The sequence below is a fragment of the Larimichthys crocea genome, chromosome XVII (assembly GCF_000972845.2).
Source record: "Larimichthys crocea isolate SSNF chromosome XVII, L_crocea_2.0, whole genome shotgun sequence".
In the NCBI taxonomy this organism is placed as follows: domain Eukaryota; kingdom Metazoa; phylum Chordata; class Actinopteri; family Sciaenidae; genus Larimichthys; species Larimichthys crocea.
In genome coordinates, this window is record NC_040027.1 from 25,202,907 (window position 1) to 25,230,802 (window position 27,896).

The following is a 27,896-nucleotide window of genomic DNA, read 5'->3' on the forward strand; positions in this document are numbered from 1 at the left end:
CTTCACCCCTTGACTGACTGATGGATCTTAAGTTTTTACTCTGGCTGAGTGCCATATACCACTGTGTTAACAATGTGGTGTTTCTCCAGGGAAACATTTAGAATTCCACTGACCCACACAGTAACTGTAATGAGTCAGTCTCTCTCTCTGTGCTCTTGACAACCAAAGAAGAGTCCAGATTAGACTTGAACTTTATTTACAAGTCACACTCTCTTTCCAGTGCAACATGGCACAGAGGTCGCTCATGTGAAGACAAAAGCAAAGGGTTCCCGCTAAAGCATCGATTTTTTTTCAAGTGTCTTAAGCCCTACACTTACTGCCCCTCTAACATTGGCCCTGCTCTGCTGTTCATTTTATCGACAGAAATGATGGACTAAATGCATCGACAATGCAGGGACACACAGCAACAAGCTACAGACCAACACGCTGACATTTAGAACAAGCTATGATGACATTAACATTATAAAGGCCTATGGATGTGGATGTAACATATATGTTTGTTATTTTAAGTTGGCAATCATTAGGAGGAGGCGAGTAGGAATGAGTGAAGTATTAATGTGCTGTCAAACATCTACTAAATCTTCACCCAGATGTCTACTGAAGGAACCATGCATTGATGTCATTAAACATTTCAGCTTCTTTTCTGCAGCTAACCACAGACAGTGAGCAGGGTTTTAATTAACAGGTGAGGGGAACCATCTCCTGAATGATTCACTGCTTTGCTCTGCAGAGCACTAATTAAGAACACCAGAGTTGAGTATAAAAAGTTAACCTGACAATGCCAGATCACCATCTAAGAAGTTGGACCTGGAAGCTAGGTAATTGGAAGAATCTTCCTTCTATCGCTGTCTATAGTTGTAAACGTCAACCAATCAGATCAACAGATCATATAACGTAGTCAAACCTATACCTAAGCCACACGAGAAGAGTAAAAACATTTTCTGCACCAACCTCTTTAGCAGTTGTCATTAATAGGACACTGATTTGTCTGAACCGCAGTGATTCAGACACAAACGCATGGCTTGAAACCTGGATTCTTGCATACACATGTTCCAGCTGCCTTACAAAGTTATTTAACAGGTAATAGTGCATTTTTTGGGGACAGGTGAAAAGATATGGAAGCATATTGCCTTCACTTGTAAAAAGAAATGCTCTATTTTTCTGAACTAAGTTTTCAGCCTTGGGCATGTCCGCACCGGCCTTCTGCCTGTCTTCAGCAGAGTACCAGGGGGTGATGACCAGGGGGCACAGAGCTTCCATCAGAGCTCGCTGGAGGCTGTCTTAGGACTGGTTAGCCAGTTTTACGGGATTTGGGCCAGGTTTAGAGGGCTGAAATCCCTGACCAGCAGAGGCTGGTTATGAGATTTAGGTCAGGCTGAGAGCAGGCCCTGGTCAGGGAGAGTCTGCTTGAGCTATCATGTTAGTCCAGAAATACAGAAGATATTTTTTTCTTTCCATGTGAAAGCAATATGCTTCAGGAAGAGCAACACCTGACCTGCTCATGAGTGTACACCCAACTTTACCACTAGTGAACCATTAAAATTATAGTCAGAGGACAGTGAAACAAAGGTGAGACAGACAGAGGCAGACTCCTGTGTTGGATGCAGGAGAGTTTGGATCATTGTGAAGCATCTCGACTGAATCCAGGGGGAAGGAAGAGGCAAGGTGGAGGTTACACATCAGTGAAATCTTTTGAGGACAAATCCAATAATAGACAACTTCTCTACGCCCTCTGAGCAGCAGCGGAAAAGTGAGGATGGCCCTGGCTGTTTACCTGCCATCATTAGACAACATGGCATCCTCTCCTACACTAACGCCATGGGACAAACTCGCACTGCTATGAGGAGACACAGGAAGTCTCAGAAGATGTCAGACTGGGTGGCTTATTCATCATTATTTCAGAGGGCTATAGATAGCTATAGCTAAATTCAAATCTATCTTTAGCTGACATATTAGTTTTATTTTTACAAGATTTACAAAAGGTAAAGACCTTTGCAGTGGTAGTCTGTGGTTGGTTTGTCAGTTCTTTACTCCATTAATGGATAAGGCTGTCATTATTTGATCTTTTTATGACAAATCTGCAGAACATCTGAAAACAGTTTACCACACATCAGTGAATCTAAACTAATATAAGTATAGCATATGTGTGCTGTTTCATTTAGTCACACATTCATTGAACATAGCCCATGTAGTTCACTGTAAAACTTCGTGTTGGGAAAGGGCTGTTGTCTGCCTGCTTATTTGTTGGAACTCTGTCTGACTATTTCACCACTTTGCTATTTATATGCTTTGTAAATGAGGGAAAGAAGTGAGTTATTGACGTTGCAGCACTAGAAATTTGGTAGGCGATGGAAATATTTTGATTACTGTACCACTGTTTAGAGTAACGCATTTTATTGATGTTTATTACTTTCCAATAGAAACATAATATGGAAATTATACCTTTGAGGAATCCTGTCAATTATCTTCAAAATAAAGTTATTATTTATCTGAAGAGTAGAAACATGAATATTATTTGTTTTGCTCCCATCTGTTGCTCAGAGTCCAGTAATTATAAATATTTCACTTCATAAGTCGAGACACAGATAAAAGACAGAATAGCAAAGGAATGCTTAAACTTGAATACGAGATGACATGTCAAACTCTAAAACGTCTGGATCTCAAATTTTTGCCCCCATACATAAACCTCCTCAATGCAGACTTTCTGTTATTAATGAGCCAAACTCACCCAGAGCCACAGAGCACATTATACAGCTGCTTTCACAGGACGAGGTGGTACGCTCGCTGAGCGATAATTTGACTTTGACATGTAAAATTAGTGGACTGGCCTTTGTAACACATAAAACACCTGAGTATCAGTTAACACATGTAGATAAGCACTGCATTTGTTGGAGTTTTCTTTCCTTGGAAAACTCTCTGGTCCCAGCAGGAGGGGGTTATATCATCAGAAAATCAGAAAAATATAATTTCATCTTTACATTTCAAAGAAAGCTATTTTAGTTCTTGTCCTTAAAGAATCTATTCATCCTGATTAGTTAGTTGCATATTCGTAAGCTGTTGGATATTGGCAAAATAATAAACATTAAATGGGAGTTACATGGATCAATTTGCAAGGCGTAATTCACTTTAAGTAACCGTGCTGCTTGTCACTTTATGTTCTGTGAGACAACTGCAGCAAGCTGGACTGTGTTAGTGAATGAGACTATAAATATTCCTGTAAGCCTGACGGGGCTCTGGCTGCAGCAGCTTCAGCTCCGGCCGGCTGCAGCTCCTCTGGGTGAAAGCTGTAAACACAATTGAAGAATGCTGCTTGTTAAAACAATGTCACCCCACGACCGGCTTTGCTTCCTTATTGATTCATTAATTTCAACACATTTTTCACATACTTTTTCACTCCAACATTCATTGTGGGGGCTTGTAATATCAGAAGTGACAGCTACAAATGAATTATACATGAACTTTGTGGCTGTATGAGATTTGTTGAACATTTGTCATGTTGTGGAATGCTAAAGTAAAACAAATGCATTTTGACATGCCATGGTCTTCGACCCCTACAAATACATCAAATTCTACTCCATAAATCTAGTATATTTGGATAGCTGTATAGGCTTACTTTTCATGATGGAATTCAGTATCGTAATCTTTCTGAATAATCAAATGCAGCACTTTGATCTGATTGTATCTTCTATACTTTGCCTTGAAAATTCTTTTACATTATGTAATTAATGTATTCAAGCACAGTCTGTCATGGATTTATGTGGTAAACAAAGAAAGTGTAAACAAAGCAAAAAACGTTTTATATCTAAAAAAAAATGACAGTCTTAGTAAGGTGTTGGGTCAGCACGTGTTGTCAGAACAGCTTCAATGTGCCTTGGCATTGATTCTACAAGTCTGTGAAGTCTACTGGAGAGATGAACGCTGCTTTAACAAAATATATTATATGATTGAGACAACTGTCTAACACATTGCACCCAAATCAGGATGAGCTCTGGTGACTGTGAAGTCCACAAAATATGATTCACATCATTTTCACGGTCATTAAACCATTCAGTGACTTCCTCTCGTGGATGACGATGGATTTCCTGATGTCACCCGTCCACTGTATACGTAAAGCCTTTGAAGTTAAGCAAAACGCGGAATATGAACTGTGGTATGGCATTTCTGCTAGAAGTCAACTAAGTCAAATGGCTTTGGCTGATGCGGCATTCTTGATTGGTTGATGCAGTAACTCTGTTACGGCTGCTGCCGATACACTGTTGTAGAACTTTTCCTTGTGTTCTATTGCATATTCAAACCTAGGCGTGTGGTTGCATGCCCCTGATTGGTGGCCATCACATCACAGGCTTCCTGGAGACATGTAGGATCCTGATTGGACCAGCACCTGTCCCGATCCACCAATGCCAAGTCTTCAATCTGACGCTGACTCCATGTTATTTAAGTTAGAACAGCCTGACAGTCAGGGGGACTTTGTATTGTACTTGTGAACGGATAGTTTGTTAAGTCATTTATTGAGGTACTCGATATGTTTTTCAGTTGTAGTTGCCTCACCACATTGTTTAACCAAAAACATCTGGTTTGTGTTACTTCCTTTCCCCTCACGAGCTGGGACGTACACACCGTATAAAGGCAAGAAATCCCACAGCAATAAACTGCATGTTTGACAGAAACACACCCTGCATGTGAAACATGAAGTTCATCAACACAGCAATTTAAGTATAACAAACATTTACACTAATGCCATCAGTGCAACAGGAGAGTCATATCACACTGTACTCACTCTGCTTCTCTGAGTTCTGTTAACTGTTTTAATTCACTCATTCATTTCAATTGCTCATTTTGCACCTACAAACACTGCGTATCTGTGTATCTTTCAAGTTAAAAGTTCAGGAAATGCCATATGAGCTGACATACACGTTTCAAAAAAGGCAACTGAAAACAGTATTTCTGTAAGCAGCAGAATTGTGAGTATAATGCGACTGACTGTTGGAACTGGGGTAAATCTGCATTTGACTAAATTTATAGGAGGAACTCTGACTATAAAAACAGGGAAATTAAAATGTATGGTCTGTTTCTAATAGAAATTTCTTATTTCATATAACATATTACAGTACAGTAGTAGTGAAGCTGCATTTATTTATTTAGATGTTGAAACATAACTACATGGTTATGTTTGTTTTCCCTCTGGGTGGGGGTGGTAGGTTAGGTGGACAGGTTAAGATAAGAAAGAAGACAGGAGTGTGTAGATTAGAGAAGCAGAGAGAATGTGGTGATGTAAAAAAATCCATACTTTGCTCCGAAAATCCATACAGATTATTCAGTTCATCACCCCAGTTGCTCTCCCACTCATCATGCTGCCATCATCAATATCATCCTTCCCCACTCATTCTCCATGAAGCTGACAACACTGTTCTCCTTTCGTATGCAGCTCTCACACATTCTAACAGCTGTTCATCATCACTGCTTTATTTCAACAGGAGTCACTTCAAAAGGTTTGAGCAATGCAACTTTACAATAAGTAAAGCTTTGTTTAAAGTTTCTTTCATCGTCTGACTATGATGCATCAACAGATGTTGGAGAAGGCAGACAGGAAATTAAGATTGAAACTAATTGTTTAGAACAGTGTTCATGGGTACACTGGCAGGACTCACTTTTACAGTGAAACCCTGAAAGCCACATATCACTTTGGATACCTTAACATCTGCAATATGTTCTTCAAACCAAGTTAGATTAACTGTTTCCGACATGTCCGAGCCACAGATGTTTCATTTCCAGCATCACATATTGACACATTTCCTCATTAGATCTGGAATTGTGAAAATCTGTCACTCCCAACCTCTCTCCAGCCTTCTGAACCGTACAGCACAACAGATTTAACAATGCTGTTAACATCCATTTGGATCTTGGTTTTTAGGCTGTACTCCTTTGACTTCCAGACGGTTTGGAGGTTTGCAAATGCACTGCAAGCTTTCGTGAGCCTTTTGCTGCTGTCTTTACTCCCAAGGAAGGTAAACTCATAGGCAGACATAATCAAAAGAGCAACCATCCACAGCCCTCACCTTGCCACAATGTGCCTCTGAAAGCTATCTGTTGGGTTCCATACTCATAGCATGTCCAATCAAGCTGGGAATGGTAGAGGCCAGATTAAAAAGCAGCACCTAGCCCTCCATGTTGGGGCTTGGGTGTTACAACAACCTCCTATTAAATTTACCCAAACAATAGCACTTTTATCATTGTGGTACTACTACTACTATGACTTTATACTGTACAGCTGGTCTGAGTAGTTGTCATCCACAGTGGGCTCCATTTGGCAGCTGACTTGTTCAAGGCTTCTCCACCTATATTCAATCTGTCTCTACCATCTCCTAAAAGCACTCTACAAGAATCACAAGTATGCTGTAACTACACACCACCATGCTGTTACAAAGGAGGGAATGGGATGTAGGACAATTGGTAAGGATTCTGGTGATTTATTAGTTATTGGTGACTCTGGTCCCAGCTCGTATGTTATATTTTTGGAATCCTATCCTTATTCATCTTCAGCTTCATCAATTGCATTGTCGAGTGCTGACACTTCACAGCTGAAACAGAGGCGATGGGAGGGAGCACATACCACATCTATCACTGTTTCTGAACATGACGTCAGGAGGGCTTTCAAGTGTGTGAACACCAGGAAGGCAGCAGGACCAGATGGTATCAGTGGGTGGGTCCTCAAACTTTGTGCTGACCAACTAGTGCTGCTGTTTACAATGATATTTAAGCTGTCCCTGGCCCAGTCTGTCATACCCACATACTTTAAAAAGTCCATCATCATTCCTGTGTCCAAGAAAGCAAGACCAGCCTGCCTGACTAACGCCAGGAGGTACTCACCTCTGAAGTGATGACGTGCTTTGAGCAGCTGGTCAAGGATTTGCTCCACATGTGCTCCTTACTACTCAGCACAGTGGACGCTCTACAGTTTTCTTACCATCCTAACAGCTCAACAGAAGATGCCACAGCACACATCCTCCACATCACCCTACCCTACCTGGACAAGAAACAAGTTCAACATTTAACAAGTTGTAGAAGCTCAGTCTGTAGGGACATGGGAACTAGAGGGTGTCCAGATCAGCATGGACCACAGTATGGATTGCGGATTAATAGCTGAGAGATACTAGTCCACATCCTGTGCACTGCTAAGATGCCCTAGAGCAAGGCACCAAAAGCCTAACTGCTCACAGACCGTCAAATGGCAGCCCATCAGTCATGTGTATAAATGTATGTGTATACATTGTATACTGTGTGGTTATATTTTGTGTGTGTGTGTGTGTGTGTGTGTGTGTGTGTGTGTGAACTTCAGTGAAAAAAGAATTTCCACATTGAAGGATTAATCTTCAAAGTTCTATTTAATCTGCAACATTCAACTTCTGGAGAAAGCGGAATGTAGCCAGGTATACCAAGCTTAAATTGTCCACAAAACACAAGGGTTGACTTCGAATACCTATGATAAATGAAATTGGTTCCTTTCATTGAAGTGAGTCCTTACCTGGTCTCACACACACTGCGATGCAGCCTATTAGGGTCTAGCAAGCTGCAACATTTCTTTAAGAAGACAGAGCGCAGCCAACTTTTCCACCTCTGTTACAAACAGTTGAGAAACAAAACCTCAAAACCTTAACAGCTGAAAGGAGTAGGGGCTTGATAACATGTTCAGCTCATCTGTCTCCTCAGCTCTTTAAGTCTTCTTTTCTCTGTAGTACTTTTTGGGGACTTTTAGCAAAGTACCGTCTACAACTGAGAAAACTTTTTTGGGAGGGGAAAATGACAGCTGCTACAGCTTTTAGACGGCACAGAAGCATATTCTAAATGACATTTAGATAATCTCAGGAGGGAAGTTTGGAAGTGATCAATCTCAGCACCACCACTCCATAGATACTAATCCCTCAAGGGTGAAAAATGTACTACCGCTACATCTGCAAGCTGGAGAGTGGAGGTGGGTTGTGCAAAGAAGAAAACTCGCTTCAATAGCAGTGGGAGGATGAACATTTTGCTATTTTTTCCATTGTCCATAATCTCCCCCAAAAAGAGCAAGTGACTGACAAAATAAGCAGAAACAATGAGTGATTCTAATGTATTTTGACAGCTCTGTTATTTCCCAGAACTCCAAAGATTTCCACCTCACCCGGAGCCTTCCGCTCACAGCTCATCTATCTGCGACAAACTGGATGCTATCCAGCAGGCTCAGTGTGTTTCCCAAAATCCCCAGTCCTCTCTGCGCTGCCATCCTTCTCCCTTCCTCTCTGTCTTTTCTCCTCAAAGTTCAGCATCTCTCTCCCTCCTACATCAGAAACTCATTCCAGCATCCGAGCCATTCTCTCTCCAATGATTGCAGCATTTCTCGCCTTCTCAAATACGTCTGTGCACCCTTCCCCTCCCACCGCAACCGCCACCACCACCAACAATCTTATCCGCCATTAAGCTCCCTCTTTTCTCTCTCCACCTCTCAGTCTTCTCTTCACCTTGCTGTCACTCCCACAGGGCTCTGCATTCAGGAGAAGCTGCTGTTCACTTCTCGCTATCCCCTCCCTCCTTCCCCTGCTGTAAGTGATCACACTGTTTATATGGCCTTTTTCTTTTATCCAATTTCACACGTCCCAGCTTGTTTACCAGCAGTGGGGGCCACAGAAAGCCGCAATGCCCTTTTACTTCAGTCTCAAGCACCCCACCTCCCTCCTCTTTTTCATTCCCACTCTCCTCTTCTCCTTTTGCCTCTACAGCAGCTTAGCAGTAGCAATAAAAGCTAAGCTTACTTTCCCTGTTTTCAACGGATGTGATTAGGTTTCTATTTTTGTACAGGCTTGAATCGTGTTCCTTTAAGTGTCATCTGAATCTGGGTTCTGCTGCGGACTTCTTAACACAATGACACACAAGTTTTACCACACATTTTGTATCTCATATATTTAACATTTATTGTGCATGGACAAGTTATCTATGCATGCACTTCCAAACAATAAAACACTCAACACAGTTTTATTGCATTGGCTGGAAGTTCTGGAAACACTATGACTACAGTAACCCTCAGATCCACAATGATGCCACAAGAGCAAATGACTGATGGGAGGCTCAAGAGCACTTGAAATTAGAGAGGCAGTCTGAAGATGCTCTGCTCTGGAACCAGGATGCCTGTGAGTGACAGCAAGAATCGGGCCTTCACTGCCTGAGAGGTATACCTGTAGATGCATGCATGACTCAAGGACGTGATTCGCATAACTGCGACGTGCCTGGCATGTGTGCACTCCTGCCTGAGGGGCTGCTCTTTTGTTCCATGGATAGAAAACACCAGGGAGGTAAAAAAAAAAAAATGCCACTCAAGACAAAACTCTGTTTTTCCAGCAACACAAGGCCTTCAGAACAGGTAGGGGACACACAGTGAAGCTGTAAGTACTAGATTGTGACCCACAGGGTAGAAATGAAGTTTTCATGTAATTTTATAAGAACTGTTAATCGGACCATTTTAAAGGCCAGTAATGCAGGCAAAACAGCAATAGATCCATACATTAAAAACCTATCCACGTTGCATCAGCCATCCCCTCGTCCTCTGCTGTAGTTTTTGATTTATTAAAGGGCAAGAGGTGTCAAGCACACCCTTGGTCTTGGTGTACTTTTTCTGACACCGCACTGCTGCATACAAGGCACACTGTAACCTAGCTTAATCCAGTCTAATATTCAACTATGCTTCTCTCTCACATGGTAACTGCTAGCTGTGGGCTGTGTATATTACTGCTATAGGAATGCAGAGGGAGTGCATGACATAAAACGATTGGTGCACGGTTGGTCGCACCTCTTCTGGGAATTCATTGTATTATTACAGGGCAAGGTTCTGCCCAGGTACCATTGATCAAGGTTGCTAAAACATTATAGCATGAAGAAAATAAAAAGAACACCATCATATATAATGCAGTTCAGTATAACCAGTGGCACAGGACAAGGGGTGAAAAAGGGTACTGAGTATACAGGGCCCTCCTCACAAACATACTAGGAGGAATAGTGGCTGATGCAGCCAGGGGGCCCATACAGAATGTTCAGGGTCCTGAATTTTGTGCTATGCTCCCAAGTACAACAGCAGTATAGACACGTGTCCTTAACAAGCAGCGACCTCAATGGCTCAGAAATGAAGCCAATGCGGAAAATGTCAAAAACTACAGTTGAGGTTGGCTATAGAATATTTTAATCTCCATATGCACCTGTACTCAAACGTCCAACTTCACAGCAGACATAAACATGCTAACAGCCTGGTACAAAAAACAGTTTTGGTCTCTATAGCTAATTTCCCCATTCATGACAACTGTACTGAGGGTGAATTTTTATAGAACTCACCCGTTCTTTCGGCCCACCTCTGCCGATGATTCAAATCTTTACCGATTTTTAGCCAGCAGGCTAAAGAGGCAATACAGGAAACATGGCGGTGGCACTGCATATTTTCAGCTTCAAAATGGCATTTCAGAAACCTGTGGGTGATGTCACTCATGCTGTCCATTCTTTATACTGTTATTAGTCCCCACCATAGAGTTCAACCACAGAGAACTCAGACAAACAATTGTTTGTTCCAATGTTCCAATCCCCAAAGGAGATGGGGATACATTAAATACAAGATTCGTGACTCGTTGTAAGGCTATATACAGTATATTACACTAGTGTCTCTGTAATTGTGTCCCTGTATCTTAACAACATGTGAATGAACAGGTTGTTGTAAAAACAGACAGATGCTGTGTGAATAAAACACAGTTTTAACTCTGGATTGTTTGTCCCTGACTAACCAAAGTTATTATGGCCCAGCAGACTGAGCCAAACCACTGAAGATTAAAAAGGCATTAAAGGTCACAACCTAATAAATACATAGAGGTCACTCACAGACTCTTGGTCCATCAGGTCAGCCAGAACAAAGCAGCGGTACTGCTGCTGGCCAGGGAGGGGTTTGTTGTAGTAGTTGTTGTATTTCTTCTCATCACCCAGAGTGAAGATCTCAGGCAGAGTGTCCAGCTTGGCAGCAATATAGGGCTCCAGCAATTCCTGGCTCTGTCTTCTCTTTCTCTGTTGACCACTGTCAGCATCAGTCTCCAGAAGCTGCAACAGGGACGACACCACAGGAGACTTTGGAATGAGCACAATGAGGTGGCATGCTGAGTGTTGCAGTTCTTCACCAAAGGCTAAACTAAAAATGACATTTCCAGGTGTCACTGCAAAGTGATCAATTCAAGTGCTCAGATGATGTGGTGTCTCCATCCATCCAAAAAATACTAAACACTAAACGTGGTTTGCATTTTTCTGCTGAGCACCACAGAACCTTACAATAAACAGTTAAACAGCTAAATGTCAAACCTCAGGTGTCATTTTTAAATCTATATTGAAACAATAAATATTATGACAACAGGAATTTGGCTAGGTATGTAAAGATTGACAGATGATAGAAATTCCCCTCAACTCTATTGTGAGACTAGTATGTTCATAAGTACTAATGGTATAAATTGGTGTTTCAAATACACGCTATGATTTAATATGTAGCTCCTATTTTAAAGACACACACAGGTGAACCAGTTGGGCCCAGAACTGAGTATGGATGATCTTCACGACAGAGTCAGAACAGAATCATAGACAACCTTATTTAATACTCTTCATACCTCACTGTACAGTACTGATAAAACGCAGGCAATCGTTGTGGTTTAATCTTATTTGGTATCTCATATACCATCCGTCCATCCATCCATCCATCCATCCATCCATCCATCCATCCATCTATTTTCTGTAACTGCTTATATCTTGGATACCAAACAACAACTTTTACGGTAGTTTGAGGTATTTGAGGTACCAATGTGTGTTATTCACGGTAGTTTGAGGTATTTGAGGTACCAATGTGTGTTATTCCACCAAAAAGACAGCTATAGCATTGTGCTTTCCTAGTTCTAGGAAAGGTGCACATTTGAGGATACTAGATACTTTATGATTAGACTGGACTTCAGCTTGAAAACTTGCTATGAGTTTCAGAGGCAGGGTCATGGCAGTATGTGTCTGTGTGAAACATGGTTCTCCACCAGCTGCCACTTTCTGAGAGTCAGACTCTGAACCTGCCACTCATCAGTGTTCAAGGTGACACTGACATACAGGCAAAATGATCACTGGCAAAGCTCCAATCACACATAGACCACATCTGCAATGCTTTTTTTCAGTCTCGACAGCTCAAACAGTCATTTTGTAAAGAAAAGCAACTTAGTTAATCAACCGAAGTTGGAACACTTCAGGAAAAGAAGCACAGAAACAAAATACATTGCATAAATGATTCTAGTTAGGGTTCATTTACATAACAATCTCTTTGGTTTATCATATTGGAGACATGATGGGCTACATGTACTCTGCTGTGGAATCTTTCCTGGATATAGCAATACAGAACAGAAAAACTCTAAGCACCTTGAAATAACAGTCATTTTAAAGTCATCATGAATTTTCTTCAGAGAAGCATATTTAAAACCAAGATTTATACAACAAAATGTTTGTTTTAACAGAAAATACTCTGTAAAAGCTTTCCAGGCACTGCTTTATAGACTTGTTTCACAGTTTGTTAGTATAATAGTTTGTAGCATAGTTCATTTGTTGCCATTATGCCACAATAAATGCACAGGCTAGATTGGATCACCATGTGCCATTCTAGTGCACGTGGTAAATTTTAAATATGTCGATTTAATCAAAGAAAACAAAACAAATAAAACTAAACCTTAATTTGAGGCAGACAAATAGAATCTCAAAAAGTATGCAAAGCACTGTCTCCCACCTCGCAAAAACATCTTCATGATGATTTATCTGTTATGTAAACTGAGATTATATCTGCAGCAATCTTAGCTCAGGGAACTGAACGGACAATATTCAGTTCCACTATAAATTGAACAAGATTCTCCAACAAATCAATTGGGACAATATACAAAAAGGAGCATTGCAACACACTGTCAAATATGAAACATAAGTTAATATTGGGACGGCTGTGGATGTGATGTAACATTAACGCATCTACTACTTTCCTGTAGGCCTTGAGTAGCAAATAGTGCTGTCAACCATTGAAACCTTCCTCTAGATCTAGAAAATGACTGACTAATGTTAGCTGCTTGTCTTAAGCTGCATTCCTCTAGGGGAAGTTTTTATAGTCACTCATCACTCCCTGCTGTGCTGAGCTTGCGCTTTCCTTGTGGGGAGTGACAAGGTCAGAGACGCCAAATATTAATGCTGTACATAAAGACTATGGAGTGCTAGAAGTGCTGCTGGGTCTAACATACAGGTGCTCTTTGAATACTTTAGGTATACTTTGCTTTTTCCATGTTGTAAAGGACTCACTGCATGGATCAAATAATAATAAAAATCCAATACAAAATCTCAATAAAAAGAATAAATAAATGCAAATATCCTTGAAAAACACTGTAAGGTTTGTGCAAAATGAAAATGCCTTTATTTTACATGGCAGTATGTACTTAAAATGATGTGCAACCAATGAAGGTCTTTGTCAAGGTCAGTGTCAGCAGTAACTCACTGTAATGCTGTACATATTTTACATAATGATCGATTCCATCTGGGCTGACTGTAATAACACAGTATAAATCCATGAGCTGTGGCCTGGATGAGGTAGAGAAATCACCCCAATCTCACCTGAGACCTGTCTTGTCTTCAATTAAGCTAAATGTTAAATTCAACATCACCATCAAACTCCACACATGCTTTGTTAAACTAAAACACAAAACTTATCAAAGGAGGTAGGCAACTGCAGTCGGACTGTCAAGAAAACGGTGTGGATCCGTTCTTGTGGGAAGTGTCGATGGGGCCTCCCTGTGTTCGATCGAACTGTACTCTCAGGGGCGATTTCACAAAGAATGGATTGCAGCCGCTGATACCACCATGAAACCACTATCTTCTGTTTCAAGGCCCGGTTCACAAAAGATATTGCACTAATAATATTACAGGATAACCACCGATGACCTGTGCAAATGACCCTTGTTTTTTTATCTGTTACATGTATATCTGCAAGTTTCTGTAGTGGTCTAGTAACATTTGTTCTTAAAGTGTGCCAAAGGAGCAAATCGCATGACATAGTTAAGCTACATTTGAGTCAAAAAGAATGAATGAAGTTACAAGAACAATATTCCACTCATAACTTACCCTCTTGATTTGAAAGAGAACTTATTCTAACTCTAATTTCTATCTGCGGGATGTCTCTCGTTGTTTTATGAGTCACTCTGTATCTAGTGTTTTATCAGACTGATTGTTGTTTGAGGTGTTTTAATGGTGCGTCCTCCCTCTCAGTTCATAGAGATTTTGTTTTCTTTGCTCTCTGCTGAACTCGTACAGTGCGTAACCATCGTCTCGGCTTATTACAACAGAAGGTTATATGTTGTTTTGCAGTTTCAATCCCTCATGGTGAATATCAGGTCTTTGACTGTTTGTCTACATTATTGCTTCGACTGGCTGCTGCCACGATCTATGAGAGTCTCGGAATGACGCGCCTCAGTTGCCATCAACTCTCTAAAGATGTAATAATTTTCATTTTAATGGTGGCTATTAGTGCTGGTGTTTGTGAATTTGACTTTTTGTTTGCAGTGAGGCTCATTTACATAGAAAGGGGTCATTGTTGAGCCAGATGTATGCACATTACCTTATTTAAATATGTGAAGACACCACCAGAGAACCAAGATGCTATTTGCTTGGCAGCAGTTAGGGATGAGTTTCAACCTTAAAGTCACACAATCCTTTTGAGAATTTGCCTCTTAGTCTGCATCTGCCATTTATTTTTTTAAAGGTCCAAAACAATCAAGACCACAGCAACCAAACCTGGCAGACATGTAAAACCTCAAACGTGACTAATAATAATAATTAATCAAATGCATATCTTTCTATTCAATAGACATGAAATAATAACCCAAGCAGCTGTGGTAAATCCACATTGTGCACATTTCCCAAACAGCAACACCATTACCTGCCTAGAACCTGCCTGTGATTTGATATAAATGTGTTTTTATATTAAACCAATGTCAATTCATCAGGAGAGACTGAAACAAATCCAGAGGAGGGAAGGGACAGGGGGACCTACAGTATATACCTAGCTCCATATCTTTAGGCCATTATGTACTTAATTTTGTATTCACATGACAATCATTTCCATAATGAAATGGGTGGAGAATTAATGTCAAACTATGCCCATAACTGCTATGGTGGTGTGGTTCCTGCACAGCCTGCACAGGTTCTGTCATACTCAAAGATTCTGGGGAATCCAGTGCAGTCGCTAATTAGAGGCTGCTTATGTAAATGACACCAAAAGCAGCCGTTTCACTTGTAGGGTAGGAAGCACATGGTAGCGAAAGACTAAAAATGCGGCTAATGGATTTATACTGACAGTGGGTAATTATATGCAATTGTTGAAAAAGTGACAGAGCCCGCCTTCAGAACTGCTGCCAGTACAAAGTGAAACTTGATAAGTTTGGTGACACCTCGCGTTCCTTAGTGGTTGTTTTAAATTTCAGATGACTCAGCACTTAATCTTCCACCCCTGCAGAGGGAAGACAAACATAATCCAAAGAGGTGATTTGAGTGTCAGAATACTAGAACTTGTGTTGAGTTGTTTTTCATATTTATCAAGAGCCAAATTCAGGTCAGCCAGTAAGTAAACTTTCCCCCACAAGTTTTGAGTTATTCTTTCAATAGGGCCCACCCAATTCCCTCACCAACAATAACCTTTTTTTTATTTAGCTCAACATTAATCATATCTTTTGCGGAAAAGACCAAGCAGAGCAGAGACCCCAGCTCATGCACTCAGCCTGCTGGGAGGTACAGCACTGCTTGTGCCCAAGGTCGAACCTATACATTTAGTCATGGAAGTGCACCTGGGATCAGAGAGAACACACAGCAATACTCAATCATCAATATGTTTTTATACATATATTATATATATATATATATATATACACACACTGTATATATGTAGGCTATAATCTACAACAAAGTTGTGCAGTTATCAAAAATTAATGCACTGTCACTTACACGCATTTAAATAGAATTCTTTTCCATTCATATTTTGATGCAATATATTTTGGTTGTTGGAGATGTGTTGTATAGGTGTAGTCCACAATTGTAAGAACATTGGTTACCCTTCCTGTGACATTTGAGATAGTATTCCTGGACATTTTCAAATTCTAAGATGGAGAATTTCCCACAAAGAAATGATTTAATTATAAAAATGATCAGAAATAATCACATTTGTACAATGGAAAACTTAATGACAAAATACAGGGTAGGGATTAAACTTTTTACTAGAACTAGAAAGAGAGGCAATGTCTAGACAATGCCAGGGGCTACGAAAGTCAATGTCATTCAGTCTCTGTAGTGCACACATATTGTAATTATTGTGGAAATTTACTAGGTAGGTACTTCACCTTTGTACATTTCCATCATAACAAAACACTCAATTTTCCATGTCACAGTCCATTTGTTTTTTGGATAAGCTTTTCTATGACACAATCATTAGACTAAATGACCAACTTTGCAAACATGCCATATAATAGGAGGACAACTTTCTGGGTGTCTTCAAATCCTGTCAACTTGACTCTAGTTTTACCTTTATTTTGAAGTGCCCAGTTACAGACAATAAAACATATTACATATATATAATATTGATTGCTCAACACTCTCTGCATACATTCATGCACCCAAACTTTATATTATCAGTCCCCCCAGCAGGCTGTGAGAATAGTTAAACTACCACTATTTTTTCCATACAGCATTTTTATATTGTTGAGTGTAAATATTGCAGCCTCAGGGCTGCTATGGGGCTTCAGACTCATTGGTTGTGAAGACACACAGAGCCTCTAAGATACAATACTTGATCCCCATTTATGTTGCTGACATGCTTTAAGTACAGCCACTGAAAATTAGATTGATACTGAAGAATAAAAGGTATACACCCACCCACAGTCACCCACACACACCTACACACACACTTTATTCTGTCTCTTGGGAAGCAATTACATGAACTTTTCATCCATTCCCTGGAGACCTCACTAGTTTTTTTTTTATACAAGTGGTGCTTTGCAACAGTGCGCTTTTCTTACAGGAGACACATTGATGATGATGTCACAGTGAGAAAAACGTGTAAATAATAAAATGAATGATAGTTGAATTCCATTTAGCTGAGCCTGATTCACTGTCACACTGTAATGGACACTTGAAAATGTAGCAAAGAAACTGCTAGTTTGCAAGCATGAATTTCTGAGAAAAGGAAAAGTTATTTTGCACTTCAATTAGGCCCCAAGGATGCACACATTGGGCCTGTGCAAGAAGTTTTGGGTTTCAGTGGAAAAGGTACCAAACAGACTTGTTCCTCATTACATTACTAATAGTAAGTCCACTCACCTCATGTATGTCCATGTCTTCAGGGTTCTCCCATCTTCTCAGAGAAGCCGGGGTAACAGGCACAACCACTATGTAGTAACATCTGTATCAAAGACACAAACAGCACACACAACAGCGTTACACACCCATATGCCATGTGTAGATACACACAAAAAAATGTCATGTAAGCATGCCAAACCCTATTAGGATATGACAGTGTCAGAGGTTCCTAAGCGGTCCCCATATCCTCTGAAAAGCATTCCCTTTATTCTTTAGGGCGTATGTACGTTGTTCTAGTCTTAGTTTCATTTAGGATTTGTTTAAACAGATTAAATGATGGGGGTCTTTGTCGATTTCAGTTCAGCAAGATGCATTTCTTTGCTATATAGGACATTATGATAATCCTCTTCCTGCGTGTGGTATCCAGTGTCTTGTCCTATTTTAGGGTTTTTAAGAGAAACACTTCAAACATAATTAGGTTCGAGTAATTCATAATGACTGTTTTCTTGGCTGGACTGGGTAATAATAATAAAAAAATAACCTTTTACTGATTTGAAGCCTTTGTATTGGGATTTTTAAAGCTCAACTCTTCCGGTATCAAGAAAGAGCTCAGAAGTGGCAGTGGGATTACTGTTAATATGGCCATGTGGTTATTGGCTGCAATCATGGAATTTTTGAGTTATGGGACTGAATCTTTTATTTGCTTGTGAAACTACTCTGACCTCAAAGAACTCTCTGCTGCAGCTGATAATTGGCTAGTTATGAAGTGGCGAGAACAGGACAGTTAGTAAATAAACCAGGCTTGTTATGGCTGTTGAAATCCCCCCCCGTGACAAGTTTAGGTCTGAGCTATTGATTTACCACAAAAAACATTGTCTGTGTATAGCTTTGTGGGGGCTGCTGAGTGCTGAGGCAAATGCTCAATGTTTATAACAGTGCATGCAACTTTTTAATACTATACACTGCTTAACTACAACTATGTTCTTTTGTTGTACGTGTAAAGAATGCTGAAAATTATCAAAAGTTCTGTCAGCTGTTTTAGTGTCTCTGAGCTTGTTTTAGTTTAAGGCTCGCAACTTCCCACTTCTTACATTTTCAGACAACAAAAAAGTAGGAATAAACCCACTGTGCACTACTTGCTAAGATAATATGATGATATGATATACTGTATATAACTAAGAAAACAAGTTACACACAAAATATCACGCCACACTTTTACAACAGGCAACACAGACCTGACAGGGGCTCCAGCAGGGACCCTGGGAAGACTGATGGTCACTTTACCACCCTCCTCCACATCATGCTGGTAGCGAACTGGTTTCATCTTCAGCAGATCCGGAGCTGTTCGGATGGAAACTTGCTGCTGGAGGCCACCAGCACTGTTCCCTCGGCTCATTAGCACAAAGGAATACTCAGTATCTGGCTGCAGCTGTGTGATCAGCTTCCTCTTCAGATCGCCTTGAACCTCCACACTCTGCTGGTTGTACAGGATCTGAAGCCAGGATGAAGTTTCTGATTGATTACATACTCTTTATGACACAGGAAATTATTGCGTAAGTAACAAAGTTAGATCAAATTTCAACTTTTATGTCTTGAAAACTTGGTTAAAGATCATCAGCATAAGGTGACATAATTTCTCTTTCATCCCTTTTACTATAAATAACTCAGCATTGTGGGAAATACACTTATTCCCTTTCCCTTTGTTTTTTAATAAATGGATAGCACTCTTATATCTGTATGCTAATTGTGAATGAGAATCAACAGCTGATTAGCTTAGCTTAGCATAAACACTGGAACACTGTGTAAAGTGGAAAAGCACACCGACCAAGACCTCTACAGGTCACTGAGTGACATTTTGTATTTTGTTTGTTTCATCCATCCCACACAGAAATGTACAATGTTGTAAAATATGTGATTTTACCTGCGAGAACTAAAGCAATAATTTATCCCCAGAAGCTGCTCACAGTCACTGGATGTTGTTTGCCAAAAACAACTCCGCCTGCGGAGTATCCTTGGGGCCTAATAGTTGAAAGCATTTCCTATCTCAAAAGACAACCTTGGATGGATGCTAAACTAACTTTAAATGAACTGCATTTCTCAAAACAATGAAGTAGTCTTCCAACAAAGACAGATGTGGAACTGGCTTCCTCCAAGAGACCAAATCCAATAAAACTTTAAAAACTTTCATTTGTATTTCTTTGTGCATTATGTGGTAACATTGTTATTTCCAGCTCCAATTCACTTTGTTGTATTACAGTATGTTCTGTACAGTACCGTGAAACTTTGTAACCTTGCTGATTCCTGCATTCCTGTTTTTGTTTAATAACTCACGTGCAGTTTAAAGTATGATTTACTTGCTTACTGTTGGGTATTTGCTGATCCATGGCCATAAAGCTTTGTTTTTGTTCTTTAGCTCATCATCAGAGCTACACAGTGCGAGGGGTGAGTGACAAGATAGACAGGCCCCTTAACAGATAGCCGGTCATAAAGTACAGTTAGAGGCAGGATTTAATATAGTGTGATTGATTTTCTTGATGATTTATGGAGCAGCTGTTCTGTTAAAGAAGACAAAAGAGCAAGAACCTCCACAAAGTGTGTATTTTGTTTGGTGATTGTGTAACTTAGAATATCTCATATAAATGTAAATATAAAAATATTATAGTCAATACATGTATTGACTATAATAATAATAGGTCTTTCATTCCAACAGCTGTCAGAATCTTTAACAACAACTTGACTTAATGACTTTCTTTAGCATGACTCTTTATGGTTATTGTTTTGGTCCCTATTGCCTGGCCACATTTATTGATGTCACAAACATTGATTAGTTGGTCCTACATTATTAAAAGAGAAACCTCTTTCAATTGTTGCCTTAAATTCAGTAGCTGTATTGTGTGATTCAGCTCTGCAGCTGCTGTCTGTGTGGGCTGATCTTACCTTGAGAGGCACTTGAGATTTGTAGGTTTCCGGCACATCCCAGGTCAGCAGGACAGAAGTTTTCATCACAGCCTTCACACCAAAGTTCTTGGTGAACACTGAGGGAAGGTCTAGATGATTATTAGGTGGATAATTGAATTGCGCATATGACTGAGATGATTCAGAGTTGAAGAGGCGTTGCACAAAACCAAGAAAATTAAGGTATATTTGAACTGAGATGAAAACAATTTATACCCTTTGCACTAATATTCATCTAAATAACAGCACAGGGTCTGTATTGTTTGGACAGTGTCTCCTTAATTTAGTGATTTCATTATTTTCTATAATATATTGAATCAATATGTTGAATCAACTACATGGATCAAATGAATGTGTGTTCCACAGTATGAAAGGGCTTACTCAGTGATTATCCCACAGATAATTATCACCACCTGTGCAGTTCCTCTCAGCTCTGCGGGGTGTTTTAGCATCTTTCATCTCATTCGATGTTTCACTGAAACATTTTTGGCTCTGAGGCCCTCAAACTGTGTTGTTTTGGTTCAGTGTCAGAACTGACATTTTGCATGTTGATATATCAGTTTTTCATTCAACGGTTCTGTGAGAACATTACTACTAACATTAGCAAGCAGACATTGAAAAACGTTCACTGTACAACAGGAGGAGATAGTAATATGTTGGTACAAACTGACATATACTGTAACATTTACAGTAGAACAGTGAGAACTGGTGGTGGATGATAACATTATTTAATTTTAAAGATTGACTGAGATTTCTTAAAATAGATCTAAAACCTGATTTACATGCACCATTTTATTTGATCGTATAAATGTACTCATAGCTAAACAGTGCATTGAAATCTGATTGTGAAAACATTTAAAGATAAAAATAGTCAATCCTGATTTATATTTGATCAGCAGTGCCTAGTTTGACAGGTTTTATTAATTCCTGTTTCCATGTAGTACAAAACTGACACTTGGCTAAACCCCCTGCACCCTGCTGGCCATTAGAAAGGATGCAGGTTTAAGACACTTCACAGACATGGAAGGTCTTTCCATTAATTATACTGTCAGTAGTTCTCACCAACTTTACTTGCAGTGGGTGTTCTCCTCCCTATGGCATACTTCAATCAACATTTGCAATTGAAGTGTTTTCAAACAGTATGTTCAGTTTTACAAGAGAAAAGACTTCAAGGATGGGGACTAACTGGTTTGGCAAATGCACATCTTGTTCCCCTCCACTGATAAAAAGCATCATACAGACGCCTCGCTAAACTTTATTTCAGGAAGCATCTGAGACGTCTCCTCTGACAGTCCCAGATGGGACGGGAGTATATAATAACTAGAATTTAAATGATGTAGACATTGATAAGTTCACAGAGATACCAATGAAGATTCAACTTGCTGCAGCATATCAGGTACAAAACCTGTTTAGATTTCCCCCTATGGTTTGCATCAGAAAGACTTTATTATCCTGCCAGGGCAAACACAGTTCTTATGCAATTTTCTCAGATGCTAGTCTGTTTTTGTGTCTGCACCTGTTTAGTAATTTCCTGGCTCTAAATGAACGTGTTTGCGCTCAGGTGGGAGGAGAGGTGCAGCTGACACTCTGTTTCTCCTGATTAGGCGATGCAGTAAAATTTTGGTGCTCATCTTGGCACAAAAACACGTTCAATCCTGCTCAGACCGCCTCTTATCACAGACGCAGGGAAGCTTTTGGTGGCTTTAGTTGGCAGAGACCTCACCAAAACCACAAAACACCTTTCATGTATGCTAGGTTTGGCCTGTTTCTGTTTGCTACACATTAATTGTTCACATGCACTGATATATAAGTCAAAATGCCATTTTTAATGTTAGTCTATAATATTATCCACATGACTGTGATCCAGTGACCTGGACTTCCATAAGAATATAAATACTGATGCTCTGTTTGATGAGTGAGTTTGCCACAACACCTCATAGAATCTGTTCCATGTTGTTGATTCAACACTTATCACACAGCAGCAGAATGCACAGCAGCAGCATCTTCATTAATTATTCAAATATCCAGACAGGATCTGCCAGGATCCTAATGTTCTGTGTTCTTCAGACTACAGAGCATATTCCAACTTTAACAGTAAAATCCGTTTTCAGGAAAACTGAATCATGGAGTCATGTATGGTGTGCAGATGAAGCTACAGTAAGCTGTTTACAGGCACAATACAGCACTGATAAATATCCTTACCTGGCATGGAGGTGGACATGGTTCTGCTCTGAATGCTGGGGCTGATGGGTCCTCCTCCCTTGCTGGTGAACGCTTGGACTCTGATGTCGTACGTTGTGTCAGGCTGCAAACCTTGGACAGTCATCTCTGTTTCTGCGGTGCTGTTGGTGTTGTTGTGCAGGCTATTGATATCTCGATACACCACCACGTACTTGACAATCTTGCCGTTTCTCTCGGCCAGAGGAGGGGGGTCCCAGGACAACTTGGTGGAAGTGGTGGTCAGACCTACAACGCTCAGATTCTGTGGGTAGCTGCTGGGAATATCTTCAGGGGTGCTGATCTCCTTCACATACTGCTCCCCGTTGCCTGCACGGTTCTTGGCGCACAGTTTAAAGATGTAGGTGGCTCCTTTGTGGAGGCCGGTCACTGTGAAATGATCGTCTGTCTGTCTGAAGTCTTTGATAATGAAAGCTTCCTCCTCTGCTCTCTTGTATTGCAGCTGGTATCCCACATGCTCCCCCACCATCTCCTTAGGGGGCTGCCACTGGATCAGGGCAGTATTCCCTATGGTGGTACTGATCATCATAGTGGGCTTGCCAGGCACTGGAAGACAGGAAACATTCCCCAACATTTCCATGTTTATATTACTTGAAAACGCATACATGACCAAATTTATACACTCAATAACTCATTGACGTCCTATGTTATTTTTGCTATACAGCCGTTGTTACCTGGCCCCACTTTCACTCCAGCATTTTCTTTCTCATTGCAGTTCATAATTTCTCAGTTGGGTGATTTTTTTTTTTTTACCATTTTGAAAAGATCTCATAATTTCAAGGTATGATATTGGCTGCATGTAATGTACTCACTCAGATCTCTGAACGCGGGAACATCTTTAAAATATATCGAGAATAGGTCAGATTTGGCAACAATCAGGAGCAGTCAGACGATCATACAGGATGCTGAACATTTTGTCAGATTAGCTACTACTTTATTAAAAGGTAAAAAACGAAACTGAACACTCCCATAATGCCACAAATAACCCCTGATTGTGCAGGAAAACTGTTTGTGAACACCTGGAAGATATTTGGTAGAGCTTGAACATGGAGTTTGGACTATATTCTTTAATTAATATTTTGGACGGACAGTTTGAGTTGTGATTTTAACATTCAACTTTATTTACTTTTAAGAATAAGTAAATAATGTTGTAAGGATGAAGATTTCTTTACAGAGAGCATGTTGGCCCTGTTACACTTGTTTTTAGCTGTGTCACTGTATTCAGAGATCTCAGCAATTATGTTGGTGAGTGCAATGTTATCATAATAAATAGAACCAATGACCGTGGATAAAATGGTTCCCTTATCTTAACAAACCCAAACCATGATCTTTCATTAACCCTAAGTAGGTTTTTCCCTAAACTGTTAGGAAACAGTTCATCTTCATCACACCTGGCACCCTTTAAGGGCATCTGATCAGAAAATTCTAATTTGGGCCTTCGACTTGTTGGTAATGTCACATTTATGCATTAGCCAACAGAAGCATGGTCATACCAGAACAAGTACGGCTCTAACAGCAGAACCCTTGATGGTATTACATTGAGCAAGGTTGTGTTTCATTGCTTATAAATAAATGATTAAGCTTCAATTTGAAGGGACGGAATGTGTTTGTCCTTCTTTCAGATGTACTTAGTCTTGTCACAGCTAAGTCACCGAAGGTGTAATTTTGGTGCCGGCCAAAATGTGAGGGTGGTCTCTGCTGTAATTCCATATAATGAGGAGGAATAATGTAAAAACATTCATTTCAAAATCTGTTGATGCAGCATACATGAATGTGTAATCGCACAGCACACACCTGCTCCTGTGGTCGTGACCACCTTGGCCTTGCTGCGAGCTCCATCACCCTTGGTGGTATACGCAGCCACAGTCACGGAGTAGGTAGTCTCTGGAAGCAGACCTGTTATAATGGCCTCCTGCGTTGTAGAGAAATACAAAGGAGAAGAAAGAGGAAGGGGAAGAGAGAGAGAAGAGATAAAAATGGAGACAGGGTGGAAGAGAAAGGAAAAGAGAGAGAGAAAAGGGCGACATTCAGGTTGAGAGAACGGCCTCAGTTGAGTTGGCGTGCTGTCAGCCAGTTTACTGTAGCAGGCACTCAGGCACATTAGACAAGTCAAGCGCACACAACATGCTTCACATTTCCAACAATCCCAAGGCATTTAGACTGCTCTTTTGAGGAAAAAGTCAAGTGAGGGCTATGAATGTAAACCTGGAGCGCATTTAGATGAAATCCTGAATGAAGTTCATGGTTCCTGGTTGTTGACTGCACTGTTAGTGTGTAAGCTCTTTGGAACATTGCCCATGAACAGAAAAAGAGAAATCTGAATTCACTACATGGAAGTAGAAATGCAACAGATGAGGTTTATAGATGCTCCTGACCCATTAGGTCAAGAAACTGGTGCAGTCAAAGAAGCCAATGATTTATCCAGATGATCTAAATTGCTTTTTATTTTATTTGGACATGAGATGCAGAAGGAAGTGGATCTGTGAACTCTTTGAAAAATGACACATTTTTACATAATGGGCAGTATCTCATGTATTTTTTCCTACCTTGAGATTTGTTTGTAACCTGTCTGACTGCTTGTGTTGCCATGCTGGACTTCTCTTTAGAAATGTTTTTGTGTTCCTAGATGTTGGAAATTACTCTCACTTGGTGGGTACAATGTTATTACAGTGAGTTATTTTGTGAATGCAGAATGTGTTAAGAGTTGATTTAAATTTGCCTACTAGGCTTTGACTTAGTCACTCCCTTCAAAGGATTCAGTGCAGCAACAGAGAGCTCAGCGCAGCAGCGACTGGGAAGAGACGATAATAACTTCAACCCAAAGGGAATGTGAGTGAGTCTATAGGTTGATAGTGGGGTGTCAGCAATAACAACAAGTGACAGTGTAGCTTTCAGTTCTGCACGGTTGGCCACAAAGCACAGGCTGCATTGGATCTATGCTGCAGTGAGAAGAGTTCGTCATGTAAGACTCAAGTGACTGTCTGAAGGAATGATGTACAAACAATGACGATAAAACCTATATTATATAATCCATTGTTACACACACAAACATACTGTACGACAACATTCAACTTGAACGTAGAAGGCATCCAAAGGCAAAAACAGCAAACACAGACATCAGACGGACCTCAAACTTGATATGTCCTCTATTTCTGCCCACACACATTCGTGAGCACACGTTCATACATGCTCCTCCACTGTTCAGAAAGCCTTGTTAATACAGCAACATGTACAGTCTGTCAGCTGTCAGTCGGGAGTCCATTAAAAGGCTCGGAAAAGGCCCACTGCACTCAGAATCACTAAGGATTCCTTTCTAGTGCTACTCCTGAGTGATAAGTTAAGGAGTTGCAGAGATGAAGCAGCTTGTGATGAGAGAAAAATGTCAGCAGGACGGTGGCAGAGGTGTGAGTGTGTGCGAGGGGATGATAGTTCCAGCAGAGAACACCCAGCGGGTTCTATTTCCCCCATCAGACCGACGCCTCCGCCCACAGCCTAGGGCTTGCTGTGCCAAGGAGATGACAGTGCAAATTAGCAAGGCCCTGCCAAAGCAGCCAGGGGTTCCAGAAACAACCAAAGCTCTAATTATTATTTTATGGCATGCAATTTTATATCTATCACAGGATGTTTAAAAGGTTCTTTTTCTTCTACTAATTTAAGAAAAGACATGTAGAGAGCAGAACTCTGCTGGGGCCTAAAGAGATATTTCACTCCTTCCTGTCTTCTCTGCAGAGCAAAGAAGGTGAAAGATAAGAGAGAAACGTGACTCACGTGAGGATACTGAACTCCTTTAAAAGCCTCATTATTTTAATCTGGTGGTATTCCTTTTCACTTCTGTTGCTAGAGACTTTCGTGAATTTGGAGAGAGAAAAAAACCTAATTGGGCTTTCATCTGTCTTTTTCACATGCCTGTCTGTGGGGATGAATCCCCAAGGTCTGAACAGATGAAACATTTTACATTAAGATAGAAGACCTCACTCGTGTTAGGGGGAAAGTCTGGTTTAAGAGGATCCAATCAATTGGCAGGGACTTCTGGTGTGTGCCACATGTTGTCGTACCTCCACTCCCCTCCCTTTCTAACCTTCATCACCAGTGGGAGGGGTGGTGGTAGGGATCCACTAATCTTGGCAACAACTGCACTACAAAAGCTCATTAACAGTTACTACACTGTGCTGATATATCACCGCTGAGACCAACAAATCTGACCGATACTTCAATGAATGTTGGAGATCAGGTTTCAATCACATCCAGCATGTTCAGTTTTAACTTTTAATTAGACATCTTAAATGGTAGCCAGGGAGGTTTGGATAATATCTTAAAGCTTTGCAAGCTAGTCAGTGCTGGCTTTTGGTCTGCATGAAGTTAGATCTTAAGGGTCTTAGTTTGGTCTGGCTTACTTCAACCAACTTAGAGCAAATCAGTTTTTCTGACTTCCTTTACAGCAGCATTGTGTGACTTTCCTACAGTAAACTAACAGATTTTAAATCATGGTGACTGACTTGTAATCAGGTGAATGGAGTCTCTATGTAACTTTGGGTCGTGGGTACAATCACCTGCGAGAATTACATAACGCTTTACAGCACTAAGTCACACACCAACTGTTTGAATGATTTTGGTGAAACTGGATCATATTTTATGGAGAACATGTTTCCTAGTTTTCCCTCTGATGTCCTTTGGCTGCTCTTCTCAACTCTCTGTGATTTACAGAGTCTCCTCATTGACAGTAAAGTAAACTATGCTAGATGTCTCGGACATGGAGTTGCTGATCGGACTTAGATCCAATGAGATCGCCCTGGGCTAAACATTCCATGGTCATTAACTGCTGACAGCATGAGTATCAGATTTTTACACTCCCTTGTCTTCTTCCTGTCAAATTTGTCAAATTTGCAATCCCAGTGTCCCAGTGTCCTCTGCAACCTTTAATGGACTGCAAGACGGTCTAAAACTGTTGCTAAAAGAAGGATTGCACCGATCCCACTTTTAAAGAATTTCCCTGTTTATTTCCCATTAATTCTACCTCATTAGCTATAAGCTAGCAAGCTGTTAAGTCAATGTAAATGATGTAACATTATGAAAGGCTATATCAAAGCTGTGAAAAATAAATGATGTGCTTGTGTAAAACTTTGTAGCTAGAAGAGAGCACTACATGGATGCAATTAGTCTCTGACTCTGCCTACAATCAGTTACAGTGAGTCATCAACAGAGCTCCAATGTGGACAAGCAGTGCTACTGAGACTATTATTAAATAGGTTCCACTTACTGGACATGATGGTGTGACTTAAAGGGACAGTTCAAACAAAATATAGTCCTACCCT

At 40.4% G+C, this 27,896-nt stretch overlaps 1 protein-coding gene across 13 annotated transcripts in view; it reads right to left on the reverse strand.

Annotated features, from left to right (window-relative positions):
- The window catches only part of ptprfa (protein tyrosine phosphatase receptor type Fa), a 291,110-nt gene that overhangs the window by 41,815 nt on the left and 221,399 nt on the right, over positions 1–27,896 (reverse strand). For 9 of the 13 annotated variants that reach the window (XM_027289987.1, XM_027289986.1, XM_027289985.1 and 6 more), the window contains 6 exons: positions 24,379–24,496; positions 22,549–23,130; positions 20,329–20,438; positions 18,627–18,883; positions 17,413–17,494; positions 10,888–11,100 (listed from right to left, as the gene is read on the reverse strand). In XM_027289987.1, coding sequence (XP_027145788.1) covers positions 10,888–11,100; positions 17,413–17,494; positions 18,627–18,883; positions 20,329–20,438; positions 22,549–23,130; positions 24,379–24,496 — 1,362 coding nt within the window. The remainder of the gene's footprint in view (positions 1–10,887; positions 11,101–17,412; positions 17,495–18,626; positions 18,884–20,328; positions 20,439–22,548; positions 23,131–24,378; positions 24,497–27,896) is intronic. The other 4 variants (XM_027289990.1, XM_027289989.1, XM_027289984.1 and 1 more) reach the window with 1 other exon arrangement.